At 42.9% G+C, this 20,099-nt stretch overlaps 1 protein-coding gene across 1 annotated transcript; it reads left to right on the top strand.

The window, feature by feature from the left end:
- Positions 1 to 2,587: 2,587 nt before the first annotated feature.
- On the top strand, positions 2,588 to 19,594 carry LOC148507921 (epoxide hydrolase 1-like). The gene is made up of 10 exons (XM_088445336.1): positions 2,588 to 2,667; positions 3,859 to 4,002; positions 8,000 to 8,213; positions 10,325 to 10,505; positions 10,629 to 10,856; positions 15,425 to 15,554; positions 15,697 to 15,908; positions 16,682 to 16,790; positions 17,486 to 17,611; positions 19,357 to 19,594. Exons 1-10 carry the CDS (start codon positions 2,588 to 2,590, stop codon positions 19,556 to 19,558), a joined length of 1,626 nt encoding a protein of 541 aa, XP_088301462.1. The 3' UTR covers positions 19,559 to 19,594.
- Positions 19,595 to 20,099: the final 505 nt, after the last annotated feature.

Raw genomic sequence — 20,099 nt, 5'->3', positions numbered from 1 at the left:
CTGAGCTGTGGCTTCTGGCTTCTGCAGTGTGTAGTGTACTATGAGAGAGACGTCATGTCGTCTCTCCCATAATTCACTGGATGGCAGCGTACGCAGGAGCGGGGCTTAAGGTAAGTATTAGGTTGTTTTTTTTGGTGTGTAAGTGGCTACACTACAGGGGGAACTATTATTGGGGGCACTACTACTAGGGGACATTACTATTGGGGCACTACTACTGGGGGCACTACTAATGGGGGCATTGCATAGGGAGCACTGCATAAGGGGCACCACTTCTGAGGCACTGCATAAGGGGCACCACTACTGTGGGCTCTGCATAAGGGGCACTGAATAAGGGCCACCACTACTGGGGGCACTGCATAAGGGGCATTATCACTGTGGGTTCTGCATAAGGGGCACCACTACTGGGTGGCATTGAATAAGGGGCACTACTACTGGGGACACTGCATAAAGGGCATTACCACTGTGGGCATTGCATAGGGGGCATTACCACTACTGGGGCACTGCATAATGGGCACTACCACTACTGGGGGCACTGCATAAGGGGCACTACCACTACTGGGGGCACTGCATAAGAGGCACACTACTGGGGGCATTGCATAAGGGGCTCCACTACAGTGGGCATTGCATAAGTAGCACTACTGCTGTGGGCATTATGTGTAAGGGGCACTACTGCTGTGGGCATTGTATTAGGGGCACTTCTACTGTGGGCATTGTGTATAAGGGTACAAATGTGAGCAATGTGTTAAAGCGGCACTGCTGTGTGTCATACATGAATAAGGGGTGAATCAAGATTGTGCTACTGTGTGGCGTATAGATAATTAGCCCTTGGGCTTCATTGAATTTTTTTATGTGGCCCACATTGTCTTAAAGGTTGAAGACCCCTGGTCTAGTGTGTACCCAGCATAAGAGACAGTATCCATCACACAGTATAATTCATAGTATTGGAGATCCGTACTGTTGCTTTGCAACATTGTTATTGGTTTGTTGCAATACATGTTGTTACAGGAATCAATATGATTTACCGGCGGCCACATGGCCGGTGGTTCAAATTCCGGCAGCCTGACACAGGTGGAAATCCCGAACGTTGGAAGGTAAGTATAAACTAACCTATTCTACCCCCTAACCCTCCCTTAGCGGTGCCTAACTCTAACCTCCCCCCAATTGCCTAACCCTAATCCCCCCTCTAACTGCCTAAACCTAACCCCCCCTTCCCCGCCGCCTAAACCTAAGTCCCCCAGGGGGGTGCCTAACCCTATCCTCCCCCCAGGGGTGCCTAACCCTAACTTCCCCTTCCCCTAGCCTGACCCTAACCTCCCGGGGGGGTGCCTAACCCTAAGTCCCCCCCGGGAGCCCTAAGCCTAACCGCCCCCCCCTCCGTGGCTGTCCGCGCCCGGCATCCATTCAACCAGGATGCCATGCGCCAGTCTCCCAGCATAGGTAAAATGACAGATTTCGATGCCTGTCATTTAACCCTTGCCGGGATTAAGCAGTCGGGAAGCCGGCGGTCGACATTGCGTACGCCGGCTTCCCGACTGTTTCCCGTTGTTACAATTGTTAGTATATTGATTTTACTAATTCTATTTATATTATTCATGTTTATGTTATTCCTGTGTAAACCTTTATTACAAAGAATTGATCTATGTGTCTAAATAAATTGTATACCACTTTAAAAAAAAAAGAAATTAATTTATACAGCATTGCGTGTTTTTTAAAGGGAAAAAAAGCATTCCCCATTATACACTAAATGACACTTTACAATTGCACTAAAAATACTTTATTGGGTTATTATGACTGAATACTTGAACATATGTATGTTGCACTGTTTTCAGCAATGAAATGTTCTAAACCACATATTGTACCATTATTTATTCATTTCATTTTTGCAAGGCACTGCTGCACTTTTAGGCGCTCTATACCAAATCTATTTATTAACACATTTTTATGTGCCAGACTCCAACTAGCACAATCCTTTGGTTAGATCCGACACCTTTTTATAATTAGGGGAGTGCAATTAGGGTTATTATTGAATAATAACCTCTGTTTTAAAGTACCTTTTTATATCTTTTCATCTTCTTTTTCTACCTCTAAGTGGTTTTATAATTGGTGCCGAATTATCATCTGTTTATTTTAGGGGTGAGCGGGTTCGGTTTTACTCGGATTTACTTGGATCTTTAAACTGCATTTTATTGGCTATCGCCTATCATGTGTTTTGGATAGCCAATATAATAAATCCGAATTTGCGGTAAAGTGGCGATAAGAACCGAGTAAATCCGAGTTAAACCGAGCCTGCACATCCCTAGTTTATTTATATTTGTGTTGGTTATTTGATCTAGGCTGCCTGCATAGCCACATTTTATTAGTTCTCACAATGTCACAGAGATATGAGAGGATTAATAGGAGAAGTGATTTATGCCATAAAATATTTAATGAACATAACATTTGGAACTGATAAACCTGAATTTATTAAGGAATGGGATAACGTACTACACCGTTGCGCAATTGATTTGATTACATTAATTATAGCAGAGAAGAAAGATAATCTCACCACCTTGGTGATTTATATAAATATAAATCCAAGGAAGCGCAAATGGAGACATTTAAAGACAAAGAAGAATTAAAAATTAATGACATTGTCCTGAATCGAAAATTGGAGCGAATAGTGAAGAGGTGATTAAAGGAAAGAAGAGGACAGTTTTGAGGGATAAAAAGGACTATGACCAAGTTAAAATAAAAAATTGGAGCAGGATCTAAAAAACCAGACCTCAAGGACCGATTCAGGTCAAAGAGAGAAATAACTGGCAATCAATACCATACAGAAGGAAAGCAAGAAACATTACTAGATATGAGGATGATCCACCTCTTAACAGAGCGATCCACACCAAGAATAGGTATACTACCCTCCAAAGATTGGATTCTAATAGCGACACAGACTATTTTTTATGCCCAGGAGTAAACCCCACATTGCAAATTCCAAAAAAAACAACCTTCAGAGAAACAATGAAGGTAGCATCTCCTATGAAAAAAGAGCACTAGAAGAAGATGAATACAGCGGAAGAAGCATGAAAAGACGAAATCTCCTATAAGTGACCCAGTAATTTCAATTTATCAAAAATCAAATTACACAGCCTGAAATCTCACTTCTGAGTAAAGGACTTAATTTTGCACCTATCAATTGTATGAATAAGTTTGAAGCATTCATTGATTTAAATAAATTTATTAGGAATATGACACTAATGGTGCATTCACACGGTCAGATAAGCTGTCAGATTTGTATGATAATGACAACGATCCTATCGTTATCGTTAAAATCTGACAGCTTCTGGCCCATGCAAACGACCAAATGATGGTCGATGACCGGCCACGTATGGCCATTATCATCCATCATCCATAGTCTGTGCAAGCAGGCATACCTTGTCGATATCGACCAGGTTAGCCTGTTTACTATAGGGACCCACAAACGTAGTTCGCAGGTCGTTACAGTCGTAGGTGCCAAACATGCATGTGTTGGATGTTCAATAATGATCATCAAACACATGCAGGATGATCAGATAACAATCATTATCGTTATCTGATCGTCCCGTGGTATGACCATGTATACGCACCATTAGAAGACATTTCATGAGAAAAGATACTGCAATTTTGAGTAACTATGAAGCAAAACAATCAAAATACAGCCTCAAGGGAAAATTGAAGTATTACCCTCTGGAATCGAAGGGGAGTTACATCAACATCTACGAAATGGTGAAGAAGGACTTGTGCTAGGGAAAGTTTGAACCACCGAAGAAACACAATCTTACAAATAGAGAAAAAGAAGCACTTAAAAATCTACTGAAGAATGAAAACATTGTCTTAAAACAGGCTGACAAAGGGAGGATTAGTTATAGTGGACCAGTCTTATTATATGAAAGAATCCAGCAGACTTTTAGGAGACACGGACTCATATACACCTCTACAGCATGACTCCATTGAAGAATACATCGAAGAATTAAGGACAGTATTAATGTATGGACTTCATAATGAGATATTGGATAGAAATGAATTCCAATATCTAATGCAGACTAATCCCACCCCCCCATATTTTATTTTCTCCTGAAGATTCACAAATCTATCACAGAACCACTGGGGAGACCCATTATAGCTGGGATTGAATCACTCACATCACACCTATCGGAATACATTGATGTTTTCCTGAGGAAATATGTAGAGAAACTCCAATCTTACCTCAAGGACACGACGAACGTTCTGCAAGTGCTTGAAAATGTACAATGGAAAGAAACATATATCTGGGTCACTATTGATGTGTAATCGTTATACACCTGCATTGAGCACACAAATGCTTTCAGATTGTTTTTAAGTCAGGATCAATCCTTTAATAATGCACATATGGAATTTTTATGTGATTTGATGGCTTTTATTTTGGAACATAACTATTTAAAATTTTTGGATAAGTTTTATAGACAAATCAGTGGAACGGCGATGGGGACAACATTCGCACCCAGCTTCGCAAACTTATTTATAGGATGTTGGGAAGAGAACTACTTCTATAACAATAACCCTTTAAAGAAAACATTGTTTTATATAGAAGGTACATTGATTATATTTTAATTGTCTGGGAAGGCACTGAAGATACTTTTAATTCCTTTTTATCCCACATCTCACAGAACAACATGAGCCTGAAATTCTGATAAACTATAAATGCAGATTCAATTGAATTCCTTGACTTGGTATTAATGGAAGAAGGTAATAAATTCATAACCAAAAATGTTATCAAAAAAGTGGATACCAATAGTTACTTACACAAAAGTAACCACCTGAGGAGATGGAAGGACAATATACCTTACTCCCAATTCCATAGGTTAAACGTAACTGCAGTGACAAGGATACATGTGATCAACAAATCGAGTTGTACAAACAAAGATTTGAAGACAAAGAATACCCAAGTAATGTCCTAAGGACAGCAATCCAGAAAACAGACATTCTAGTAAGATCATAACTACTATCATACAAGGAGAAAGAGGAAGAGAACAAACTGATTTCATTCATCACAACCTATAGTGCACAAGAACAGAAAATAAAGGAAACACTATGCAAACACTGGAAGATTATATTAATGGACCCAGTGTTCAAAGACACACCACCTCCTAAACTGCCTATGGTGTTTAGGAAAGCCAATAATTTAAAGGATACTCTGGCCCCCAGTATGCTATCCAATGGTCCCCCCAAAGTGAAATGAGATGCTAACTAAATGTCTGGGATGCTATAAATGCGGCAAATGCAATGTGTGCAGATATCTACACCCACAAAGGAACATCTTCAAAAATCATGATAATTCAAAGGATTATTAGGTAAAACAATTTATGAATTGTAACTCGACATCTTATTGGAATGTACATGTGGCTTCAAATATGTAGGCAAGATGAAAAGACCTTTGAAGCTCAGAGTTCAGGAGTACATAAGGAATATTAAAAATAAAATTGAAAGCCATATGATATCGAGACATTTTATTTCACACCACAGATCTAACCCTGAAGACCTCTCATTGAAAGCCATTGAACATGTTACGTTAGGAAAGAGAGGAGGCAATTTGAGTAACAAGCTATCAAAATGAGAGATGTTTTGGATCTTTGAGCTGCATACTCTCACACCCATCTTCTGAATAAAAGAGAAGTCAGAGTTCATAGGGTAAGAGACTATGGGAGTAGCAGTCTCTTACCCTATGAACTCTGACTCCTCTTTTATTCAGATAAGCTGATACCCTCCTTTTTATCCATTGACCGCTATCTAGTCTTTTTATTCATTTTTTATATATTTATTTTCCAATTTGTCCTTTATGTATTAGCAATTCTTCCATCATTTTTATCTATTGTGTATTTATGTGTTTTTATCTGTTCTTAGAATAAATTACATATATTGTTAACTTATTTCACAGTTGCACCTTTATATATTTCCATGCTCATCAGGCTTTATTAATTTATTTATTTAGTCAATCACATTATTTCTACAAAATTTTTTGTTTATTAAACACCAATAATCCATGGTTTATTAACATAAGGCTGACGCCAGTTACTTTAGGGCAAGAGTTGCTTAAATTGAATTGTTGATGGTTGACTTTATCTCTATATTTTGATTGGTCCACTACTGTGTGTTTTGTGCCGTATTCACTCAGTGCTTTCAATAGATATATATATATATATATATATATATATATAGAGATAGATATAGGCAATGTGCTCGCGGCACTCACGGTTTTGAAGATAATAAATTGGAGGTCTCTCTCCCTTCAAGTTGAGTTCAACGTTTCAAATTTAATATAAATTTTTCATCAGGAACAATAAAAGTATAAACAATCTTACCTTATATACATGTGTATGACACCTACCTGACCATGCACTCTCCACATCGCTTGTTTCCGGACTTCCGCTGATGTCACTGCGTGCGCGCCATGTCGCGGCAAACCTGACGTCAGACGCCGGGGATATTGCTAGGCAAATACTGCTCGTGTATCCAACACCATGGCAACAGTCCCAGATCACAATGCACACGTTTCCCAAACAGACTATCTGCAAATAATATAATGACAGGCACAAAGATACTTAGAAACACTTCTATAGTACCTCAACTACATATCACTAAAGGGGCTGCCAGCTAAATAATCACAATAAAGCATCCGTTAAATGAAACATGTTAATGAAAGATTCTCGTTAAGCTTGAATGGTCTTACTGTATTAAGAACATGAATCCATTTTGCCTCTTTTTGCAACAGTCTCTTGACCCGATCTCCCCCCCCCGTGAGATCTACTGGCACGAAATCAATCATTTTGTATCTTAAGAAGGCTAAACTATGTTTGCACTCCCTAAAGTGCCGAGCTCCTGGCTGCTCTGTAGGTCTGTCTTCCAGGGCCAAACGGATAGCGCTTCTATGCAGTGCCATGCGCTCCTTAAATTTCCTGGCAATTTTGCCTATATAATACAGGCCACATAAGCACCTAATAAAATACACAACAAATTGACTATTACACGTTAATCTGTGTCTTAATTTGTACTCTTTCCCTGAATGGGGGAGATGAAACGTATCCCCTGCTTCTAAGTAACTGCACGTAGTGCAGCCAAGACATTTAAAGTTTCCCTGTTTTTTATTCAAAAAATGACTTCTCTCTTCTTTTATAAACTTGGTGGTTTCTGCGTGTACTACATAGTCCTTAATACTGTTTATCCGCTTGTAGCAAGGAATCAGGGCCTGATTCAGACCCGCTCGCGAGCGTTATGCGCTCGCAAGCGGGTCGATGTTGGCTCCGTCGTGCGCATGCGCGAGACCCGGATAGCGACGGGCAAGCCGTCGCTCTGGGTCTCGCACCAAAGGGGGCGTGCTGTCGATGTTGAGTGACAGGCACATATAGAAACTGTTGTAATTCCTACACCGTTCACCTGATTTGGATTTAATTACCCTCAAATTAAATCTGAAAGTCTGCAGTTAAAGCACATCTTGTTTATTTCATTTCAAAGCCATTGTGGTGGTGAATAGAGGCCAAAATATGAAAATTCTGTCAATGTCCCAATATTTATGCACCTGACTGTATATATTCCTTAACAATACTTACTATCTGATGATCACCATGCTTTTAAACCTTGAATTTCAACTATAATCATAGTGGTTAATTGGCAATATAATTTGCACATATGCAAATTATTTTGCAGTTTATCCAGCTGCACCCCCTGCACCTTCTGTAGTTAGTTGTCTTCCATCATGTTTTCCTCACCTAGATAAGTCAATAAGGGAATAATGGGAGAGTTGAGAGGACCTCGGCAACTGTCTCTTCACTGGTGTCAGCCCTTCAGCCATATTGTTGCTCAGGTGACTGCTTCTATCATACCAATGTGGTTGCACCATAGCATTTAGAATTGCTCAACTGTGTCCAACATCGAAATTGCGTCCGACCCAGCATCAGGCCTATAATGTTGGTATAGATATTTATGATGTTCCTTTGCTGTTTCTCTGTAGGTCGGCCTTCAATGAACACTGGCCTCACAGCCTCCTGGTCCCGGCTGCTATAGGCTTAGGGGGAGCCCTGCTTTGCTGGAAGATACATGGGCGGAAAATACAAACAATTGAACTGGGAGAAGGATGGTGGGGTCCTGGGGAGAAATCTCACATCCGTAATGAAGACATAAGTGTGCGACCTTTTGTCATTGAAGCCAGCGATGCTGACATTAAGGTATTGATGTGGACATGGAGATATCACTGGGAGACCATGGGTGAGCAGGGGCGTATCTATAATGGGTGCATGGTGTGTGGCGCACACGGGTCCCCGGGTTCAGGGGGGGCCCACACAACACACCATGCACCCATATTATGTAAAACTTACCTCTCAGAAGTCCTGCGTTGGGTTTCTCAGCGCTGCTCAAAATGCTGGAAAATGGCCGCTGTGGACATTTTTCCGGCGTTTTGCGCATGTGCTGTGAGGAAAGATGTGCAGTAGACTCTGGGCACGCTCTAGTGCCCAGAGTCTACTGATTCTGCAGTAGCCAGCCAGCCGCGTCAGTCTTTTTTTTATAAGTTTTCCTTATAGCTAGAGATGAGCAGTACAAATTTGCAGTAAACCAGAGTCTCAGCTTAGGTCTTCCTGCCAAATTTGGTTCTCAAATGAGGCAAAATGTAATTTCTCAGAAATCTCCGATGTTGCATGTTTTGGATTGCTTATAAGAGTCCCGCCCTCGTGATCAGGTGCCATTTCACACAGGATCAAGGACGTATCTATAATAGGCGTAGGGACACATGGGTCCCTGGGTCCAGGGGGGCCCACATCGCACACCCTGCACCCATATTTACTCATACTTACCTCTCAGAAGTCCCGCGTCAGCTGGCGAAGCCCTGCACAAAACATCTGGAAAATAGCTGCCGCGGCCATTTTCCCGGCGTTTTGCACATGTGCAGTTCGGAAATCACCTGGAAAATGGCAGCTGTGCCCAGAGTCTGCTGCTGCAGTCAGTCCACTGCAGGCCATCAAGGAGAGAGGAGGGGACCCCGGAAGGGTAATGCACATGGGCCCCCTCCTCTCTTCGCCCCTGCACAGGAGTGTATGGAGAGGGTGTGGGTTGTAGTTGTGCTTCAGATACCATTAGGATGCCAGTAGAGAGACTTGTAGTAAGACGGCGTGGGTGGGAGGGTGTAACATACTGCAGGCATCTTTGTCACTGTGTTTTTGTCAGACACACGCTAGCAGCAAGATGTAGTTACCAACCGGACGGCCGGTTTGCAGACCCAAAGCAGAGTGATTGACAGGAAGTACCGTGTGTGTGTGGGGGGGGTCAGTAAAATGCAGGCATGTCATACTTATAAATGCCGTTACAGGGGCGTGCATAAATAAGCCACTGCGATGGCATTGGCAGCCTGAGCTCTCACTGCGTGCAGAAAGGTCTGACCTTATGCAATTGTGCGTCAGGCTCCGATGTTACTCGATGTTACCGATTAAGTATCACAGATACTGCGAAGATATGCTGTCATTTCTCTATTGCATTCTAGAAAATGATAAACAGAAGCTGATTAGTTGCTATGGGCAAGGTTAGGGGTAGCCATACTCACTGCTAGAAAGCCACAAAATCCACAAGTCATCATGACGTCAATGCCAGACTCTGAATTTACACCTGGAGCGGGCGGACACCACTAGTAAGTCACCGTTAGACCACCAGGGACATTTTGTCGACATTCTAACCATGTCAACATTTCATAAGTGTTGACTTGATGAATGTGGACATGGTCAATGTGGATATACTCCATGCCAACGCCATGACCATGTACACATGCTCACATCAACATTATGAACGTTGATGAAATATACCAAACCTGATATAGAATATATACAGTATGTACAATCAAACAGGCCTTGGACAATGAGCCTACTAGGTTCCATCTCTCTGACGTGGTGTACCAGCCACTGAACCATTGATCTTTCTGACAGAAAGGCAGGTACCGAGCCCAATGTAAAGCTTTTGGCAGGTCCATGGAAGCTTTACTGTAGTAGATCCAGTTCTACTGCACAATTCTGGAATAATATAACAGAATCCATAAACCGTAGTCAGCCTGTCTGAAGTTGAAGGTAGAACATAGAACCTACTCCGGGCAGCTGGGTTCCCTCTTTTAAGACCAGTCCAGTTCCCACGGTGGTGTGAATTTGTTTGAATTGAGCTTAAACAGAAGTTTCCTGTTGGATTAGTAGCCTACCTAATGAGCCTTCTCCAAGTTTTTGGATTACAGCAGTCACAGGCCTATATGTTCTATGCCTGTGTAATTTCGGTAGTTGATATATAATTTTGGTTGTTCATTAAGGATCTTCATGACCGTCTAGATCGCACTCGATTCTTCTCACCACTGGAAGACACAAAATTCCACTATGGCTTTAATGCGAATCATCTAAAGACAGTTATTTCCTATTGGAGGAACCAGTTTGACTGGCACAAGCAAGTAAAGATCCTGAATAAATACCCCCACTATCGGACCTCCATAGAAGGTATATGGTGCATTCAATGTAACAACCCCTCAACTAATATGTGGAGAGAGGAGAGGGGATGTGGGGGCATTGAGAATAGAGGGAGTGAATACTTGGTATTAAGAATTAATTTTGTATCCAAAGGTCTGGAGATTCATTTCATTCATGTGAAGCCTTCACATCTTGCACCTGGACAGAAGGCCCGTCCTCTCCTCATGGTCCATGGTTGGCCCGGATCCATTTATTCGTTTTATCACATTATTCCTCTCCTAACAGAACCAGGGAAACATGGTCTGGACCCCAACATTGTCTTTGAGGTCATCTGTCCATCAATTCCGGGCTATGGCTTTTCTGAGGCAGCACACAAGAAGGGTAGGAATCGGAGAAGACTACAGGCAACAACATGAGTGGTTACTCTGCATAGTTCATATGTTTTTCATAATGATCTAGAAAACAGCTCTATACACTGAACAGTCTTTTCCTTTGTCTAGAGACTTGGGGGTAAATTTACTAAGAATTGTGTCTGGTCCGAGATTGGCAAAGTTTAAACACGCACAGCTTTGCAAGGAAATGGAAGAGTTTTGTCAGCTGAAACACTCAAATTTACTAAGCACCGTATTTTGCTGAATAGTGTATTCCAATGGTGTATGAGATCGTGTTTCTCCCCGTGTTCTGACTGCAGCCAAACACTCACCTACGTCTTGGCGCAGGTAGGTCCTCTTGTCGCAACTATACTAACTGACTATTGACTGGCTATGAGACGCCTGGCTGTCAGTCAACATCTTGGCCTATCTGTTAGTCAATCAGTGGCCTGGCTGTTGAATGACAGCCAGGCAACTCACAGCCAATCAACGATAAGTTAGTATAGTGGCGTCCGCTGATTGGCTGGCGGCACGGCAAGTGCAGGAAACCTCCTGGGTCCTGTCACTTGCAGGAAAGAGCTCACTATCCGTATGTCTCGGGACATTGTGTTTTTTTGTTTTTAATGCCCAGGATGCTACTGGACAGAAGGACCGACATGCCCCAAGGGGAAGGTGAGTATTTTTTTTATTTTTATGCAAACTCGGGATGCTACTGGAGAAGAGGACTGAACACTGGGGACAAGGTGAGTATAGTGTGAGTGTGAGTGTATATAATAGTGTCGAAAACCGGATAATTGGGTAAGACAGAATCTGTTTGCAATCAAGAAAACCTGCACGACGCCATCTTGTGAATGGCAGCAAGACTCCATTTTAGAAAAGAAAGCTTACACAAGCGCCATTTTGTCAAAAATACATAGTACACAAACCACAGTGCAAAGTTGCTAAAAGTAGCACGAACAGCTTTTTAACAATCTTCCCCAAACACATACCGACAGTGTTCAGAATACATAAAATAACTTTCCAACACATTAAAATCACCACAGACTTATATTTGAGCAACAGCAAGGCAGTGGTGTTTTCCCCGCATACATACATTTAAAAGCAATGGTCCCGTAACACAAAAAGGATAATTATTACTTGGTTTAAACGCAATGTCAGTATATAAAGAAATGAATGTTTTCTGTAACTATGGCTTAGTAAATGACAATTGGACTGTGTTTGGAACCGTACTGATCTACTCTGTTTCCACAGCGTTCCGGTGACATCAATATGAAGATCAGAACATGCGGCTATGAAATATGAATGTTAGAAAGAATAACTATTTGAAATGTTGTAAATAGCAGCTTAGATTTGCATGTGGGGGATGCAAAGGGAGGTTGGAGACCTTTTGTATCCATTTGAAATTGTCCAATAAATGCCCTGTAACAGATTTCTAACCCTTACCAAAGAACAATGACATTGTGTAGGCTTGTTTACATTTTTGTCCAAAGGACTGGTTATTCCAGTCTAATCAATAGAGATAGCTAACTGGGACTAGGATTTAATTAGCAGTAGTTCAGGTAACCAAAAGGATACTCCCTCTCTGATGACCTCACAGGTGAAAGGGGGCGGGAACATAGCATGCACATTCTGAGAACACACAAGCCAGCACAGACACTTGCAGATTTTGGAAGAGAGAGGTTCCCTCCCTCACAAGACAACGGAAAATGGGTCTCAGTTCCCCTGGGTTATAGCTAAGTATAAATTGTGCAATAATTAGCCTATTTGGGTGTCTGTAGCTATTTTTGGTGTTAATCTGTTATTAGCTTAGCATGGTTTATAGTTTGTAGTTTTCTAAGGATATTCATGAGTCTGTGTTAGCATACAGTGGATGATATGTTATCTAATCAAGTACTTTTCATCTACACTGTAGGGTACAATAGTCTGTTATCAGCATGCAGGAAAGGGATTGATTATGGAGTTTTTGGAATATTTGTAAATGATTGATGCTGGTTGATTGAGATCCTCGGGTGAGCTGTGTTAGGGCCTTCCCATGTGCTCTGTGTTAGGGCCTTCCCATGTGCTCTGTGTTAGGGCCTTCCCATGTGCTTGAACAATATCTCTGCTTGGGGGAGATAGGCTTGGTATGTGTTGTATACTCATGAATGTAATCATAGGGTGGTATCAGTTATATATTATGGAAGTTGAATTAATAACAGCTTTGAATGGTCATAAGTAATTGCCGTGTGGGTCAGATAGGTATATTGTCTGCAGTTTATTAGAGATGGCTACTTCCATGTGGGGTGAACAAAGGAAATTATAATTCTACCCAGTTATGGTGTTGTATGGGTCAGATAGGTATATTGTCTTTATTATAATTGTGATCATTGATGGATGTATGATTTACAGAGTTACAACTTAATGTGAGTTTTCAAATTGGAGTTTGCCTAGGGATCATGAGGCTTGCAAACAAAGGAAGAGCATGTGCTTCAGCCCTTCCTCCTCCCCACGGTCTAGTGGGTACTGGATGAGGTCTGTTGTAGGATGGTATTGTTGTATATTGGAATCAGCTTGTGTTGTACATGTTGGAATATTAAACGGTGCAGTGTTTGCCTGATGTGTTGGCATATGATATTCAGCTTGCATATTTAATTAACTATGGCATTATGGGAGATTTCAATGAGGTAGCTTCATAATGGAGTTTGTCTGTAGACCATGCGGTTTGGACAATAGGGCAGGAAGCATTCCCATTCCCAACCCCCCACACACACACAAACACACACCATCACCAGCCATCTTGAACATGTGCTCTCAGCAGACATTGATATATCTCTCATTGTATTTTAATGTGTCTCTCTTTCTCTCTGTTCTCTGTCCTCTGTCTCCCTGTCTCATATTGTTCATTGTATTTTGATCTTTATTAACCATTTCATGTATATTAACTGTACCTTATGACCTAATGTTTGTACAATTTATTTGCGCTCATTATTAGATCATAGCGTTGTAACATCTGTACTTTTACCTGAATAATAATCTTTAGCGCGTTGGACCGCTATTCAACTGTTCAGTATTTCATTAATGGTATAATCAAACACAGCGCTAATTAGCGACATCTTGTGGTTTTAGAAGGTATAGGCAGGTTTTTGTCTTAGAGGTTCTAGGCAAGTGAATCTTAGAGGTTTATAGGCAGGAATGTATTAAAAGGTTTATTTACTAATTCAACAATAGACATTAACTTTCTACAGTGTGTAACACTTTTTTTTTATAGCGGGACTAAAGGTACCAGCAGGCCCTTAATGCCCGCATGCTGGTGCTTGTAGTTCCACAAGTACCAGCATGTGGGGGAGGCTTGCTAGGCCCTCTAATCCCCCTGTAAAAGACAATATTAGTTTCACAAAATTAACACTATCAAGTCTGCACCCACCGCCCAGGGGTGCGGAGGATAACCCCAGACTTCAGCCTCGGCCTGGGGTACCCTGAAGAGGGGGGACCCCTTTTTTGAGTGTTCCCCACCTTTCCGGGAATCCCCGGCCTGGGCTGACTAGTGTGGGGTTAAAATTATTTGGCCCTGGGACCCTGTCAAGTGTGTCCCCTGGCTGCGGCCTTACAACCCCGCTAATGGAGCCCAGTGCTGGTTCATTAAATACGGGGTACCCCACAACATTTTTTCCCCATATTTTTAGAACCAGGACTGGCTCAGAGCCCAGTGCTGGTTCATTAAATACGGGGGGACCCCTCCACATTTTGTCCCCCGTATTTTTTGAACCAGGACTAGCTCACAGAGCCTTGGGCTGGTTATGTTTTTTTGGGGGGACTATTTAAAACTTCTATGTTGGACTGAGGGCCTAATTCAGACCCGCTCGCGAGCGCTGAGCGCTCGCAAGCGGGTCGATGTTGGCCGAGTGCGGCTCCGTCGTGCGCATGCGCGAGACCCGTATTACGACGGCCAAGCCGTCGTTATGGGTCTCGCACCAAAGGGGGCGTGCTGTCGATGGTGAGTGACAGCACGCCCCCTTTGGTGGGTGTGCCGGGGGCGTGGCTGCCCTGGCGGAGGCGTTCCCATGGGAACGCCTACCGTCTGGGGCCGGCCCCACTGACATCACAAGTGGGAGTGCTTTTGGCTCTGATAGAGCCAAAAGCACTCCAGGGCTTGCGGCAACGAGACCCTACCGCAAGGGTCTCATCGCAAGCCTGATGGTCGCGATGGTCTTGACCATCGCAACCATCATTTTGGCCGCTCGCTATAGCTGTGGGTGGTCACCCACAGCTATGCGAGAGGCCAGGAGGCGCTCTTAATTTCAGAGGGACGGCCCTGATTCAGAGCGAGCGCTCTGTCAGAGCGTCCGGCTCTGAATCAGGGCCTGAGTTTGCTTAATTTACACTCGTGATTACAGTCACAATTCTTGGTAAATTTCCAAGCTGTATTCCTCTCTATGGAAAGAACTTGCGAGTTTGGCCGATGCTGTATTTATTTCTATTTGTGTTTTTTCACCCGTGTTTTGCAGAGAGTTTCATGATTTCACACCCGTGATTGTCTTTAGTAAATTTGAGATTTTCGCCCAAACACGATTCTTAGTAAATTGCCCCTTTCTATCCCAGGCTTCGATGCTTATGCTGCTGCCCGCATCTTCTACAAATTAATGTTCAGACTTGGATTCAAGGAATTCTACCTGCAGGGTGGAGATTGGGGAAGTAGGATCGCTACACTCTTGTCTCAGATGAAGCCAGAGTAAGTATTTGGCTTTCGGTACACAGCACAGGTGAAACGAGTAGGATGTCTGCTATGCTTTCAAATACGTCTCTATTATATATATTTTGCTTTGTTATAATTATGGATCATATATGTCTGTGTCACTGTCACACTTCTGTAGGTCAGTTAAGGGCCTCCACGTCAACTTTTTAATGATTCCAATGGGACTTAGAAAGCTGATATGTCTGCTTATTGGTCGATATGCACCCTGGTTAGTGGGGATGACAAGAGAAGATGTTCAGCGCCTATATCCGTACATGGAGAAGAACCTGTACGGACTTTTACTGGAAGGTGGATACATGCACATACAGTCAACCAAACCTGACACAGTAGGTAAGAAGCCTCGTTATTAATGGCAAGTTAATATGTACTATGGTGAATCTTATTGGACAAGAACATCCGATGTCTTCTGAATGCACCTGTAGATGAGACTATTTTTGAAGAACAAACCTGTGCCTCCATCCTCCTGTGAGACATGGGTCTTTGCTGACCCCTTTAACCATCAGGTCTTGATTGTACTGTGCTGGTGCTGTGATTGGTGAATCCTTGTGCCAAATGGAGGAGGAGCCATAAATCAGGCTAAGCAGTGTAGTATTTAAATAATCTGAATATTTAAATGACTAAAGGGGGTGGTCCTTAAAGTAGACATCATTTTGGCATTGAGGTGATTTCTCAAACTGTCCGCTATGTTAGAACACATACATAAAAATACACAAATGTCTCAAAGGGATGTTTGTGTATTTTTATGTATGTGTTCTGAATTTTATGCAGTAGCGGTACTGTTCTTCGCAAACGTAACAGGCAGCTCTATATAGGGGGGCGCCATTACACACACCCACATAATATATATTTCTCAGTGTCCACTATGTTAATCTACGTCCACAAACCGGTCAAGCTAGGCGCACATTTATTTTTCGTGGGCAGTGCATGAAGTGTGAAGTGGTTGTGTAGCTTGAAATGCGATAGATAAAAATGCTGAAATGCATTAGTCAGAATAATTCACATCGCTTCGCACACAAAAAAGTATTGTGAGTCCACATTTTTGTTGTGGTAACATTAGAGAAGGCTACTGTGCCCCAGGTCTTTGATGACTGTGCTCTCCGTAGGCTCAGCTCTCAATGACTCTCCTGCTGGACTTGCTGCCTACATTCTTGAGAAGTTCTCCACCTGGACGGATAACTCATTCCGGGACCTAGAAGAAGGCGGCCTGGAGAGGTGGGAAGAACAACACACAGCAAAGCAAACCTGTCACAGATCATCTCTCTAGAGTTACATAACGGGATGTAGTTAGCTTGCCGACACTCGGGATGCCGGCCATCTCAAACCGTACATCGGAAGCCCGACTTGGGACTAAAGATAGGCATTGAAATACAGAGGGTTAGGTTAAGGATGCATAGCAGAGTTAGGGTTAGGTTTTTTTTGAGGGGGAGGTTAGGTATAGGCACCAGTGGGGGGAGGTTAGCGTTAGGCACCACTGGGGACGGTTAGGGTTAGGCACTAAGGGGGGATGGTTAGGTTTAGGCGTCAAGGGGGAAGTATTAGGTTTAGGCACTTATGGGGAGGGTTAAGGTGCAGGGGGGGAAGGTTAGGGAAAGAAGAGAGGAATTTAAGTATACTTACCAGACCCCTGTCGGGATATTCACCATTTGGATGCTGCTGTTGGTCTTCTACTGCCGGCATCCCGTAACAAATGCAGACCTACAGAGACAAAGGTGCAATGGTACCCATAAGGTTCACGAACAAGTCTCATGTGACTCACCTGTTCTGATTACACATTCACCCGCTAAATATAATTATAATAAAGATGCTGACATGTAGCCCACGCATAATATTCCCATGTGGGGGTGATGGGGGTACATTTATGAATATGGACAGTTCTACCTTTCTTCTATGTTTCTTGCAAAATTCAGGAAATTTTCTCTGGATGATCTCTTAACCAACGTGATGATCTACTGGATGACCGGATCCATCACGTCTTCCATGAGATTATACAAGGAGAGCTTCTCAAAGAATTACAGGAGTTTGCCAGATTACAAGTAAGACCTAATAATGGATTGTATAGAATGGGAATGTTTCTAGTGGACACTCCTGAGATTGCCCACAATACAGACCTGATCTTCCGAGCTCCTGGACTGCAAATGCGTCCATGCCCAAGACTCCCCATGATGCATCATGGGGGATATAGGGCCATATTCAATTTGAGGCAAAAAGTCCAAGGTCGGCCTTTTCGCCATCATCGCCGTTTTTTCCTGGGATACAGTATCGGGCGCGTACCCGCTTATCCCCGTATTCAATTAGGAATCAGCGAAAACGGGACCCGGTGGAAAGGTAAGTATCGAAAAGTCCTGTCAATTTTGCGGAAATCAGCCTGTCACCCCCCAAAAGATGGTCTGACATGAGGGATCACTTTGGGTACCCCCGAATTGGTCTGCTAAAGGTAATTGGGGTTTTTAAACAGCCGCGGCAGGTGCATTAATGCGTCTTTGAAGAAGTGGTGAAAAATAGCACTTAGCTTTTGGTACATGAAAATGGGTGCAAGCTTATTTTTAAGTCCCTAAAGTGTTTTTTCAAAATTCTTCAAAAATCCACCTGCCGCAACCACATGTATTCTAGAAAACACCTGCCGCATACATGGGGACCCCCTCCCAGAGTCAATTTCGCTAGTTTTTAAGTTTGTCCCACAACTTATTTATTTTTGCCTCCAAAATTAAACTTTTTTTGGGGTGTCCTATGATTATTATTATTTTTTACACAGATTACTTTAAAGGGACATTCCAAGGGCTGCAGGGTACTTTTTTTTAATTCTGCACCCCAAAACCCCAATTCTGCACTTTTTTTTGGAACCTAAACAGTGGTGAAAACTTACCCACGTTTTGTTGCAAAGACTTTTCACACCTCCGAAAAGTCTTTGAAATTGAATATTGGGATAAGTGAAAATAGCAATAATGACGTTATCGGCGATAAATTTTTGCCGATAACGGACTTTTTGCTCCAAATTGAACATGGCCCATAGTCTATGTTCTGTGTTTAAATAGCCATGGATGAATTGTAGCACTGGAAAGCTCTGGCACAGGGGGATTGCTGTGCCACCTCCAGGCAGGTGCATAGTGAGAGATCCAGCATTGAGCTTCTTCTTGATCAGAATAGAATGGGGAGGGGGAGGTGGGCAAGGTGCAAATTTGTATATAAAATGTATTGGGCATGCACGGAGGTGGTTCATCTTATTGGTGAGTTATAGGGCAGGCCGCTGAAAGTGGTTGCGTATAGAGAGGCCCAACTGCTCACACAGGCGGCCATACTTGAACGGAGAAACAGCATCTGCCATAAGGCTGGTGCAGGAATCGATGGCGCGACAGATGGTGCCGTATAAAGATGCAGCGGGCACTATTACTGAATGTACAGATGAATAAAATGGGCGTCTCAGTCCTAGCACATTCATACAGTATGCATGGATGCACCTAAGGGAAGGGCTTTGAAGGGGCATTTGCATAAAGTAGCAGATGTGTGACCGCCAATAGACTCTGCCACGAGTGATTCTGCGCCCACATCAGAATCAGGTCCTAGGAGTGTTTATTAGCAGGTATCTGGCATCGGCGTATTGCTACACAGGCTACCTGAGAGCAGGTGGAGAGGGCTATAGTGAGCAGAGGAATAGTGGCGGCTAGTTGTGATTTTATCTTGTATATTGGACTTTGCTCTACCAGACCTGTGCTGGAATACAGTGGGTGAACCAGAGGACAGTTGGTTATAGGCTGCTATTAATGGGCTGTTTGTTTTACAGGATCGGGGTGTATGTGCCCACTGGTATTGCTGCGTTCCCCTGCGAGTTGGTACATATGCCCTGGGTGTGGGCAAAGCGAAAATTCTACAACGTTGTCAGCTACACGTACATGCCACGCGGTGGACACTTTGCTGCCTTCGAGGAGCCCGAACTCCTGGCCCGCGACGTCCAAATGTTTGTGTCAGAAGTGGAGAAAGTGTAAAAAAAATATATAAAATTGTTATTGTGTTACATTGTGCATTCACCGTATAGAGAACACAGATTGGTCTGACTGGTATCTGCGGTCGTCTTATTGACTCATTTTTTAATGTAACATGCGGCCCAAAGTGGCCCAAAAATGGCATTGTATGTTACTGTTGCAAAGCGAGACCAGCGAGTCACATGCGGAGATGCCATACTTCCATGGTAAGAGGGAACAGTAGCTGTTGCACTGCTGGAAGACTGCAGCGTCTCTGGTCACTAGGAACTAGTAACATCACTGAGAATGCAACCTATCTATTCTCTAAGAACCAGTGACATCACTGAGAATGCAGCCTATCCACTTACTAGGAGCCAGTGACATCACTGATAATGTAGCCTATCCATTCAATTGGAACCAGTGACATCACTGAGAGTGCAGCCTATCCAGTCACTAGGAACCAGTGACATCACTGAGAATGCAGCCTATCCAGTCACTAGGAACTAGTAACATCACTGAGAATGCAGCCTATCCATTCACTAGGAACCAGTGACATCACTGAGAA

The sequence above is a fragment of the Taudactylus pleione genome, unplaced genomic scaffold, assembly GCF_031769625.1.
Source record: "Taudactylus pleione unplaced genomic scaffold, aTauple2 ptg000378l, whole genome shotgun sequence".
NCBI lineage: Eukaryota > Metazoa > Chordata > Amphibia > Anura > Myobatrachidae > Taudactylus > Taudactylus pleione.
This window is presented reverse-complemented; position numbering and strand designations above follow the sequence as displayed.